This window comes from Perca fluviatilis, chromosome 7 (genome assembly GCF_010015445.1).
Source record: "Perca fluviatilis chromosome 7, GENO_Pfluv_1.0, whole genome shotgun sequence".
In the NCBI taxonomy this organism is placed as follows: domain Eukaryota; kingdom Metazoa; phylum Chordata; class Actinopteri; order Perciformes; family Percidae; genus Perca; species Perca fluviatilis.
The window spans coordinates 25,544,237-25,556,468 of record NC_053118.1 but is presented as its reverse complement, the minus strand read 5'-3'; the positions used below and the strand labels follow the sequence as shown (position 1 = coordinate 25,556,468).

At 40.5% G+C, this 12,232-nt stretch overlaps 1 protein-coding gene across 5 annotated transcripts in view; it reads left to right on the top strand.

Annotated features, from left to right (window-relative positions):
* The window catches only part of bcam (basal cell adhesion molecule (Lutheran blood group)), a 52,192-nt gene that overhangs the window by 31,299 nt on the left and 8,661 nt on the right, over window positions 1-12,232 (top strand). For 2 of the 5 annotated variants that reach the window (XM_039805588.1, XM_039805590.1), the window contains exons 2-13: window positions 1,960-2,087; window positions 2,256-2,469; window positions 4,280-4,353; window positions 4,470-4,566; window positions 4,677-4,859; window positions 6,333-6,454; window positions 6,604-6,745; window positions 7,293-7,408; window positions 8,696-8,837; window positions 9,721-9,845; window positions 10,974-11,115; window positions 12,085-12,105. In XM_039805588.1, coding sequence (XP_039661522.1) covers window positions 1,960-2,087; window positions 2,256-2,469; window positions 4,280-4,353; window positions 4,470-4,566; window positions 4,677-4,859; window positions 6,333-6,454; window positions 6,604-6,745; window positions 7,293-7,408; window positions 8,696-8,837; window positions 9,721-9,845; window positions 10,974-11,115; window positions 12,085-12,105 — 1,506 coding nt within the window. Of the gene's footprint in view, window positions 1-1,959; window positions 2,088-2,255; window positions 2,470-4,279; window positions 4,354-4,469; window positions 4,567-4,676; window positions 4,860-6,332; window positions 6,455-6,603; window positions 6,746-7,292; window positions 7,409-8,695; window positions 8,838-9,720; window positions 9,846-10,973; window positions 11,116-12,081; window positions 12,106-12,232 lie in introns of all 5 variants that reach the window. The other 3 variants (XM_039805587.1, XM_039805589.1, XM_039805591.1) reach the window with 2 other exon arrangements.

Sequence of the window (12,232 nt, the reverse complement as noted above, 5' to 3'; positions counted from 1 at the left end):
GAGAGAGAGAGATAGAGGGATACTGGATAGGGGTGAAGATAAAAAAAAGAAAAGAAAATGAGAAGCTGGATAAAAATAAAGGCAAAGGAAGTGAAAAAGTAAATCAAGAAGTGAAAGAATACATCTCATGAAGTGTTAGCGCCTGACTGACCCTTGACCTCTGTGTGGTTTGAGGGTCATAGTGAATCACAGCATCTGACCCCGGTGGAATGTGTCTCACTAACACTCGTAGCAGCACAGTGTGTATTTTTGACAGCTCTCCCTATTATTTCCTCTATTATTCTTTCCCTTCCATCCATCCTTTGCTCTCTTTCTTCCTCACAGTAGAGTGATAACAAGGTGGCCATCCCTTAGCTCCTCTCATCTTGCTTTAGACATTTTGAGCAAACACTCTTTCATCTTCCCTGTCCGCATTTTTCTGCCCTGCTTTTTAAAACAAGCCCGTCAAACAACTATGATTCCCAGAGGTCCATCCTCCCCACTCTTGGCAAGTTTCTCACAACAAGTAAATTATTTAAGTGCAGATTTTGTAGTCCAGAAATTGATAACATGATTAATTTATGTAATCATACAGAGTGTGGGGCTGGGTTGTTCATTAGCAACACATATTAATATTAATTTCAGTGTAGATCTCTGGCTTTTTAATCATACTTAATGTTTGCAGCATAAAACAATTTTTGTAAATCTTGAGTAGTTGTTTACTGTTGCTTCCCTGATGCATCCATTATTTAATGTATAAAAACATTTTTCTAGTTGTAGTTTATTTCAGTAAAAGTTTTCATATACTCCCGCTAAGTCCATATCAAGTTGCATAGACTATCAAGTCAAGTCAAGGAAACTTTATTATCCCCGAGGGGCAATTTGGTTTACAGCCGTACAGTACAGTACCACACACCATACAAGCAATGTAGAAATCACAAAACACAGGTAGACAGTAAAAAAAATAATACAAAAACAACTGGAGCTTAACATTCAACAAGTAAATAGATGAATAAAACAATTAAACTACACTACCATCATTTGTTTAAAAGGCTGATGGCTAAATAGTGGATTAAAGGCTATGAAATATGTCTTCCATATCATAATAACTTACTTCATTGATTTGTTAGTCAAGACTGCAAAATTGATTTGACATTTTAACCCCAGTCACTTAAATAACACTCGACTGCCTTCACATGTTACTATACTCCATGAGTAATGCCACAATGTGCTGCAGTGACTTCATTAGCACAAATGGAGCTCCTTCCCTATCCTCCAGCCCTCCGTCTTTCCCCTCCCTCTTTTCCCCGCCTCTCCTCTGAGTAATTCTCTAAAGCTATATTGTACAGAGAATTAGAGAGTTATAGTGTTCCCTATCCCCACTGGAACTAGTTTTGTCCCCTAGCTGCTACTCTCTCCCATTGATATCTGGGACACTCTGTGCATCCTAATGTCTCTATTGAATGGAGACAGTGACAAGGGCCTTCTGGTTCCCCTCGGGGTCCCTTAACAGTTTTTACTGCTGTTCATGCACCTTTGAGGGAATACTGATACGTATAACTCGCCATCCTTTGCAGCGAACGGCTGCTGTTGTCTGTTTGGATTTACAGCGGTTACAATAGATTCCATTGGAGACCCAAAGTCATGGCAAAAAACATACCAAAACATCCATAAAAACTTCTCAAGCCACTCCTGCAACACTATCCACTTCTTTAGTTAGTAGTCATTGTGGTTTTATTATTTACTCCTGTCCCACTTCCAGATGGAATCTACAGTACTGAACTACTGAGGTGTTTGTGTCTTTTCCAGTTACTGTATATGTATTTGAACATTACCAATACTATCATGCCATACTTTTCGTATACCAGCCTGTCATGTCTGGTATTGATGCAACACGTTAACACATCACTACCAGTCCTTCTGGCTTCCCATGCTTGAGTCTCTTTTTAATCGTCCGTCTCTGTGTGTTTTTCTCTACAGTTTGTAGTGGTTCTGTGACCGTGAATGTGACTCCTAAAGTGGAGGTGTTGAAAGATGATACTGCCAAACTGCCCTGCACATATACCGTCTCACCATCATCAAGCAACACTGTTGTTGAGTGGTACATTGTAAGTCATTTCCAGTTAATAATGTTCTTTATTCAGAAATTTTTAGACAGAAAAAAAAACATTTTTGTAGTTTCTCCTTCTTACTGTTTGTTTCTCCTTCTTTTTAATTCCTCCCCATGTTTCGTCCACCCTCTTTCTATATCTCCTTCTTTACTTTCATACATGCAGGAGGAGCAGGGAACCAGGAAGCGTGTGGCTTTTACCCAGGGTGGTCAGGGAAAAAGCGATGACGGCACCGTTCTGACCGGGCGGGTCACTATCGGACAGGACTTCACCTTGACCATCTCCTCGGTTCAAACCTCCGATGAGCTCGTCTTCTTCTGCCAGGTCACCGCTGGCCCGGCTGGGGTTGGAGATGCCGCCACGATGCTCAAAGTCTTCTGTGAGTCGGCCAGTGCCCTTTGGCCTTTTATATGACTTCAACATGACCTCTACCCCCCGCTCAATCACTTTCCCATCAGTTGTTGATGTGTGGAATTTATGACTTGTTTTGTTACCGTCCCTGGGTTTATGGCTTTAATCCAATCTGCATGTGTGTCCATGCTTACTTTCACTTAGAAGTGGCTTAATTGTACTTAATGCATGTAATGCATTTTGCTGATTACATTTCACACATACTCTAAGTTACTCCATGCAAAACCTCTTTATAGAAGCTCTATATAGTATCGTATAAAGTACGATTTGTCACAATCTTCTACATGTGTAAAGAATAGAGCACACTTCAGCTATTATTTTTTCATCATGTGGAAGACTTTGGAACCTTTTTCAATGCCTGGGGTTAGCACTTTCCTTTGATAAGTTGCCCAGAGGTCAATTAACCGCAATCTAATCCCTCTTGACACAATTGATGAATAGTTCAATCACACCTGTCATGTCTCATATAGCTCATCTTAATAATGGCACAGATTTATCACCAAGGCGCTAAAGGCTGACCCCTGCTGCAGTCCACTGTGTCCTTCCCCCTCCCACAGCAAGCCCTGAGCAGACATCAGTCATACTTTTAGAATTTAGTGGCCTAAATGAATACGATTAATTTACATTTTGGATTGGACTGATAAATTACTCTAAGAGTTGGGTCGGGAGTATAACAAAACAACCCTTTCTTTAGTCAAGCTCCCACTTGAAAAAGAGATTACAAGTTAACCATTAACATCTATGCACTCAGAAGCTTTGAGGTTTAAAGCAATCTCATAAAATAAGCTATTAATTGTGAATGAGCAAGTCAGTGGTTGACAATACCTCAATGCAGTGCTATTTGACAAAAGCCTTTTTAGATTTACTTAATGCCCACAGAAACAGCCGGGCTCACAACCAGCATATTATTCTTTGTCCACATTTGACCACTTGACTCAATGGGGGATATGTTAAAGTGTGTCTGTCTTGCCTTAACTTAATAGGACTGACTTATGAGGTCTCGTGAAGGTTGAGCTGTAGCAGTGAAAGCCTGGTTTTTCTCTCTCGGGTAGAGGGTAAACAGTATGTCTTCTAAGCAAAAACACACTATAAGAGAATAAAAATAACACTGCCTATATGTCTCTGTGAGTCTTAACTCTCTTAACATTTAAATGACTTGAGGACTACGCTAAAAACCTTTATTTGGCTGAATGTAAGAGGTTGCAAAAGAGAGTTTTAGTCCTTTTTTACAATTACTATGCATACATATGGCTGCTTGCTTTGCACAGTACGCGGAAAGGGAATGGCTAAAGAAATGCTTCAGCAGTTTTGGGAGCAATGTAACAAGAAGGAGTAAACGCAAAGAATCGAGTGAGTGAGTGAGACAGAGAGAGGAATACTCATCTACTGTTTATTTTTTATAAGCAGTCAGCAGCTGCGGGCAGTGATAAGATGACCTTGCATTTGAACAAGTGAGCTCGGGAATAAAGCAGAGAAACAAGTGGGGACACCCACAACTGTGGTTGTGTGTGTGGGTGTGTATGTGTGTGTGTGAGCCAGTGAGTGGAGGAGTGTTTTTTTTTTGTTATTTGACCCTTATCAGCTCATGTGAACTAGGTCACACTGGAATAATGTGAAGCAGGATATTTACTGCTCAACTTAATTAACAAGGTTAGCAGCAGGCATGTGGGTTGGATTGCATATATAGAAGTGGAGTTTGTGTCTTTTTGTCTATGTAAAATGTTTTCCTTCCAGTGAATCATAATATTGATTTCCAACTTTCCTTTTTTCTGTCTCAGTTGCTCCAGAGAAGCCAGAGCTCACCAAGCCGTCAAGTCAGGCTATTACGGCAGGAGAGACTACCAGCTCTGAGGTGTGTGTGCAATTGTATGCATCCTGTGTGTGAGTTTCTCATTTCATATGAACACTGAAAGAACGTTTTCAGTCGACTTTCTTTTGTCCCTACCTGCATTTGTTCATGTGTATCAGATTGGTACCTGTGTGACGAAGAACGGACATCCCCAGCCAAGAATTATCTGGTTTAAAGATGACAAGCCCCTACCTGAGGTCAAGGACAGGAAAGAGAGTAAGTGCCATCATTTGTTAGAATTTCATGAACAAATATATAGTCTAATATCACATGCAGTGCAAAGCTTGGAGGATGATCTGTGTGCTTCCTTGGCTCCTTTCTGTTAGAGACCTACATGATTCCCTCGGTGGTGAAGGAGGCCTCCGGTCTCTCTACCGTCAAGAGCACATTATACATGCAGCCCACCAAGGCAGACAAGGACTCTGTGTTCCAGTGCACCGTGGAGTACAGCATGCCAGGAAACCAGAACCCAAAGAAGGTGTCCAACACCATCACCATCAACCTCAACTGTGAGTGGAAAGGAAAGACAAGAGTTTAAATTAGTGAGCTTTACAGGTGCTCCGAACAGAGCCAGGCTAGCTGTTTTTTTTTGTTGCTATTTATGCTAAGCTAAGCAATCCCACTGCTGGCTGTAGTCTTATATTTCCTGGACAGACGTGAGTGGTATCGATCCCCTCATCTCTTAGCAAGAAACTGAATAAATGTATTTCCCAAAATGTCAAACTATTGCTTTAAATGTCAACGACCACTTCAGCACCTCCAAACTTTTTTTTAGCAGTGTGAGTTAGCTGCTTGGTTATCAAGGGACAGTTTCTTATCAGACCAGGCACATAAAAGAGAAAAAGGGACAAATCACTAAAAAGATAATAATAAAAGACTCCAGACTTATTGTGTGCTATTTGCTCTGCTATTTTACTGTACGTCCGTGAGCTATGATTGTGCTAGTAAACACATGCGATATTTGCATAATATGGTTTATTATGTCATGCCATGAAAGATGTGTTGGGGCACCTCAGTTTGTAAGTTGTTCCATATTATAATAAGAAGAGTCAACAGCCATGCTGGTTGCTCTGTGAGGCTGTTGGCACAGCGACGCTTCAAGCTAAATGCTAACGTGAGCGTGCAAATCATATCAATCGTGCAATCACAATGACAGTGCTAACGTGCTGATGTTTAGCAGGTTTAATGTTTATCATTTGCACCACCTTTGTTTAGTGTGTTAGCATACTAACATTTGCTAATTAGCAATAAAACAAAGTACAACTGAGCCAGATAGGAATGTCATTTGTTTTGCAGGTATTTTGTCAAAAACCAAAGCATTGGACGAATTGAAATTTGGACTTGATGATGGCGCTTTATAAAAAGTCAGGGGATTTCAAACAATTGATTCTAAGGGGGGCATGAATGTCTGTACAACAATCCCTCCTATAGTTGTCAAGACATTTCACTGAAAGCCCAAAATATCAACCTCCTGGTGGCGCTAGAGGAAAAAGTCAGGCTGTCACAAAAGTCATTAGGATTTATCCTCTGGGGACCATAACGGTCTGTACACAATTTGATGACAATTCAATTCGATAGTTGTTGAGATTTTTTAGTCTGGACCCAAGTAGTGAACCGACTCACATTCACAAGGAGCCTAAAAAGGCTAAAGAAAATGAATCTATTTATTTATGCATTATCTGTAAGCCGCTCTCTGTCCTCTCTGTCCATCCTCATGCTCTTTGAAATTAAACATTGTCAACAAACAGCTATTAGTGTTATCTTTACTGGTTGCATATCTTTAATCCCGCTAAGCACTGTAGTGGAATTTAATATTCAGCAAAAGAAGAATGATAAGGCAAGGAAAGGAGAAAGTACTGACAGTAAAGTAGAAGTAAAACATCCCTGGAATGCCTCTTTGATTGATGACATACTGTATAACAGTGTAAATGTATCCAAAGGAGGAATTTTCACCTGTTCCATGTCTGTTCTCTTCCATCTAGATCCGTCTGAGAAAGCGACTTTTTCTCTACTCAACACTAGTCCAGTCAAAGAGGGCGATACTGTTACCATGAAGTGTGAGACTGATGGAAACCCTCAGCCCGAGTTTGACTTTACTAAAGATGTACGTGTCAGTTTGTTTAAGAGAGTTTTTTCTGCCTGTGCTATATGTATCCCAACTTTTTTTATACAAGTTTGATTATCTTTGCTACTGTCTCACTCAGTCAGTACTCGTGTCTCTCTCTCTGCCATTCCCTGCCCTTCCACTTTCAGGAAAAAGACACCAATGGTCAGGGTGGTGTCCTGCTGCTGAAGTCTGTCAAGCGCACAGATAGTGGTGTGTACACGTGCAGAGCCACAGACTTCGATAACCTGGAGGCTGACCTGAGTGGAACGATCACCCTCACTGTCAACTGTGAGTGAGCCACTCACACTCACACACACACACACACAACTGCAGGATAAGGAAACACATAAAGAACAATTAACCTCCTGTTTGTGCAGTTTCAGCTTTGCGGTAAGCCTTTCTTTTCATCAGTAAATCATAGAATTAAAAGGGTTAGAATGGAATGAGCTTTAATGGAATCCTTTCAGGAGGCCAATATCCAATTCAATTTTTCACAGTTCATCTGTTACTTTAATGCTATCCCAACTACACTCCCTAATTTGATTTTATCACACACATTAAGCAGAGATAGCCTAGAAATAGCATGGAATAAGCTTAACGTGGGCTTCGAAATGGGCTTAACTTCAGAGTAAGTGCATTAGCTTTGTACTTAATAAAAAATGTTTTATATATTCTGCTTGGTAGGGTCGTTTTAACAGCCTTATTACATGGTTTTTCAAGCAATGAGAAGCATTTTGATTTCAAGTGGCACTTCTTTATCTCCTTAGAATGTATGGAAGGCCTCAGATTTAATGTGTCTTCCTCTCGCTCAATTGCTTTCTATTTTCTTTGTCAGATATCGACCCAGTGAGCATCAGCCCTGCCCAACCTCAAGTCGTCATGCTTGGAGACAAAGTGGAGTGGCAGTGTAAAACCAAGGCCTCTGCTGGACACACTGTTCAGTGGAAAAAGGTGTGCACCATTTCCTTCTCAACCTTCCTTTCCTTCTTTCACGGAAAAGTGGTGTATTTCTAGGAACACAGAGCATTGCTCTATTCATCACCTTTCCACCTAATTATTTCAGAGCATACTTAGATAACCATTATTCAAAAGCGAACGTGTCATTCTTGCATATTCACAGCAACAGCTCAATGTTGAACAAGTATTCAGTCCTTTCTGGGGCTCCATATTTGGACATATTGTGATTCTGATTCCGCTTTGATGCAAGATTTTGTTCCCAGACTAAATTTCATATTGTGACACATACAGTAACTTCCATAGTGTGCAGCTGCCATCCAACACTGGAGCCTTTGGATTGGGAGCATTGCTCCCTTTAAAGACAGTTGTGGCCCTGCTACACAAGCTGCATTGTGTCCAATAGTAGCAACTGGAGAAGAGACACTGGTGTTTGTCATTTTGTGATCACAAATCCATACGTACATTGTATCAAATACTAATCATATATAATTCATTCTACATCTCAAGAATTATGTAGTTAGTATGAATTAAATTGGAATTACACCTGTGTAGGAAACAGGCAAGTTCAGTATATATTATGTATGATTTACAGTAGCAGGATGACTTTGTCTCATGCGACAGTCTGAGTTCATATGTAAACCTGCTAGAAGGGCAACAACTGATTATTGTTATAGTTAATTCAAACAATTAGGAGTTTGCGTACTCTGTGTGCAGCAGGCTAAAGACAATAGCAACAAAAGATCACTCCTTCTGGTTTTCTATGGGAAAAACATGTATTTTCCACAGTAAACATACCAAAGAAAAGACGATTTGTTAAACTGTTCAACCACAAGTCAGTGTTGTAGCAGTGGTGTTTCTGGTGTTTTGGTATTCATCTCCTCTCCTCCACTTGTTATGTGCAGAATGTTCCTCCTGTGTCAAGCCTGTTGTTGTAGCCTGTGTATCTATTGTTGTGTCTCCTGGGTGTGATAGAAACTCACCGACTGCTGCTTTTCTGGCTAGAGAACGTGTTTGTTCTTAGTAAGAAGGATACCTAGGAGAAGAAGTTGAGAGGAATTGAAAGAGACAGGTTCATCATGGAGGACAGACTTTGATCTGTTATCACTGTGCTTTGGAACAGTGTGTGTGAAGGTTTTTCTGCTTTCCCAGCATAGCAGTGCGCCTTCAAACTAGATATTCACAAAGCTGTTTATATTCACATGCAGAGAATACAACGAATGAATTGAAGGCTGATGGAGTGACTCCAGTTGGTTTTATTTCTTTTTTTGTGTGCTACTCCAGGGCTCTGAGGTGCTCTCACAGGACGGCATGCTGTCAATACAAGATGTTTCCTATGATAAAGCTGGAGAGTACATGTGTGTTGGAGCTGTGCCATCTGTGCCAGGACTAATAGCCCAGGCCAGCGTGAACCTCACTGTCAAAGGTAACACACTCGTATAAACATATACACACATACACTCATGCACAGCCTACCTCAGGAAAACCCCAAATACTGTGTTTATACCAGAGTGAATTTAAGATTTCAATCACATCCGCATCTGTATTGCTATTTTTTCATGCACACAGTCACGCATACAGTACAAATACAGCTTTGTGTTTCCAGTGCTACATTTACAGAGCAACTATACACACACACACACACACACACACACACACACACAGGATAATGACAATAGTCGGTGTTAAGGTGTGCCTGGTATTGTTTCAGTCAGAGGAAGGAGGTTCATGGATGCAACTGAGAGAAGGTGTGGCTTCCTACTTTGTTGATAATTTAGTTTCAGTATCCATTAGTGCACTGTATAACATAATCAGTGGAAACAACTAATATTTTGTCATAACCTTTGCATAAACATTTATTTCAATCAGATCTCACTCTCAGACCACTTCCGAACTTGAACTTGAACATGAGGTCTTTTTACTTCAAATGATGAGTTGTAGTTTGAAGAAAACAGCCATGGCGGAAACTGTGTCTTTTAAACATGTTTCTTCTCATAATAATGAAAACACAATAAACCAAAATAAAGGTTAGTATTGAATTGAGATACCCCTGGCACTCTTGTAATGTAACAACAAGCTTACAGCAGCCTTAAACATTTTTGTACTCCTGACTGTTAAATTGAGTGAACTTAACCCAGTGTGTTTTATATTTATAGTCAAGATGACTTGATTCCTGTAGGCACACACTTCCCACCTCGCCCCATCTGTGTGTGTGTGTGTGTGTGTGTGTGTGTGTGTGTTTGAGCTTTTGCTTTGTTGTTTATACCACAAGTTCCCCCTGTTCACTGGCTTTCTCACACCCTTTTCAGGAAAGCCGATGATTGAGACTCCTGCCGTTGGAGAGGTGGGGAAGGAAGGAGACATGGTGACTCTGAAGTGCTCGGCCTACGGCTATCCTGCCCCTCAGTTCACCTGGAAGCCCTCAGGAAAAGAGGTATGGAAGTAAAAGCACAGTCGAGACAAGCAACATTGTATTACCTGATCTAGTGTGCAATTACAGGAATCACTCTAGATCAGGGGTGTCAAACTCAATTCCACTAAGGGCCACAGTGGAAAAAGAGAATCACATCAAGGGCCAGACATGTATAGTTTATTGACATGCTTTTATTTCATCGAAAAAGTAAAATATCTTTGACTCAATTATTGCATTTTCTAAGTAGGCTACCACACAGCTGACTCACAACAACCTGTTTCACAGCCTAAATATGCAAACTCTCTGATTCTGTGGGAATTTCTGAGTCTCAAAGTCAGCAAATTTGCAAGTTTCCCATGTTTTTGGTTTGGCGCACAACTAGGTGGGCCAAAATATATTTTGAACCTAGATTGATATGCGGGCCGGATCAGAATTAGCGAGGGGCCGGATTTGGTCCACGGGCCTTCAGTTTGACACATGATCTAGATGTAATTGCTACTTCTCTGGAAGGGATTGCAGAAGTAAAACTATAAAAACCAGAGGAAAACTTTGAGCTTTCACTATCAGTGCTTTCATTTGAGTCAATATGTAAAGTTTGAAGCATGGTTTTTCATAATATTTGAAGTTCTTGTTGGTAGGCTGGTTGTTAAACTTGAAAAGCAATAGAAAAAGGAGGGAGAGAAACAGCACGGAGCTATGGAAAGTAATATTTTATTCTAATATTTCATATTGATGTAATAAAGTTGAAAAGAAAATCCCATACGAAGCAGCTTTAAAGAAAACTACAGGGGGAACACAGCTTCATGATTGAAATATTACATAAAATAAAGGGATAAAATGAGATGAAACTTTTATGATCCTTCTGAAAGATTTGAAAAAATTTTAGGAGCAAAAAGTGATTTATGTAAAATCAAAGAGGAGATTGATTTAAGCTTGCACAGCTGACCATTTTCAACAGCAGATCTTGATGTATAAATGAGAATGAAGAAATATGGAATAAAGCATCACTAGAGTGTGCAAAATGATAGGAACCAGACTTATTTGGACAAAGAGAGAATCAGTTCAAAAAATATTAAAAGGAATTTGTGCGACAAATTTAAAATGTATGCAAGAAATTATGTTGTCCTTCTGCCATCTCTCTCCTGCCAGTCAGTGTCAGTGGAAGGGAACAAGGTTGTGAGCACCATGACCCTACAAGCCACGGCCGCGGTCATGAAGGACGGGGCGACCTGCGAGGTCTCCAACCAGCACGGAACAGATACCAAGACCGTCATGGTATCTCTCAAAAGAGGTCAGTGTCAGGAAATGGCAGCAACGCTGCTGCTACTTTACCTTCCTCCCTCCTTCCCCTTCATGTTTTCTTGACTGCTGGCTTTTGATGTTTTAATTAGATTAGATTCAAAAGATTCAAAAAGGACAGCATTTTCCCATCTCAGTAACATTGCAAAGATTCGACCCATCTTATCGTTTGGTGATGCTGAAAATGTAATCCATACATTTGTGTCTTCCCAACTTGACTACTGCAATGTCCTTTGGTCTTCCAAATTGTGCCACTAGAGGCCTTCCACTTGCTCAGAACACTGCAGCCTGAATCCTGAAAAAAAACTAGAAAATATGATCACATAAAACCCATTCGGGCTTCTCTTCACTGGCTCTCAGTGCACACTAGAGCTGATTTTAAGGTTCTTCTTCTAACATATAAGGCCCTGCATAGACTCGCACCACCTTATTTATCTGAGTTTATTACACCATATGCACCGGCACGCACTCTCCGCTCCCTTGATGCTGGTCTCCTGGTCATTCCCTTATCCAAATCAGTTGGTTGTAGAGCATTCTCCTACTACATGTCAAAGAAGCTCACTCGGTTGACATTTTTAAATCTAGATTGAAAACCCAACTCTACTCATTATACTACAGCCAACCACAACACACCATCCTTTCTGCGTCCTGTACAACCTTTTTTACTTATTTTCCTATGTTGCTGGTTTTGTATTGTTTATTATTACTGCTTTAATGCTGTTCAATTGTTTTGTTGCTGTCTGTTATTTCTGTGTTCCTTTAATTGTAGAGTGCATTGAGAACATGGTGATTTTACACTTTAAATAAAATTTGATGGATTGATTGATATTAATCCCCAGTGAATTAATTCCCACCAAATCAACTCATACAGACAACAAGCAATATATACATTGCATACACCGTACACAAGGAACCTGCAAACTAATCCCTTTCTTCCTATTCTTCCACTCTCTTGCAGCAGTTGACAACATGGCTGACAGAGGTAGAGCCTTCTCCCTTCTCCTCCTCCTCTTCTCCCTTCTTCTCTCAGGACTCTTTGTTGTACAGACCCTGTAACTTAGAAATCCTTCCTCCTTCCATCTCCTCTTGCCCCGGCCCCTCAATCAATC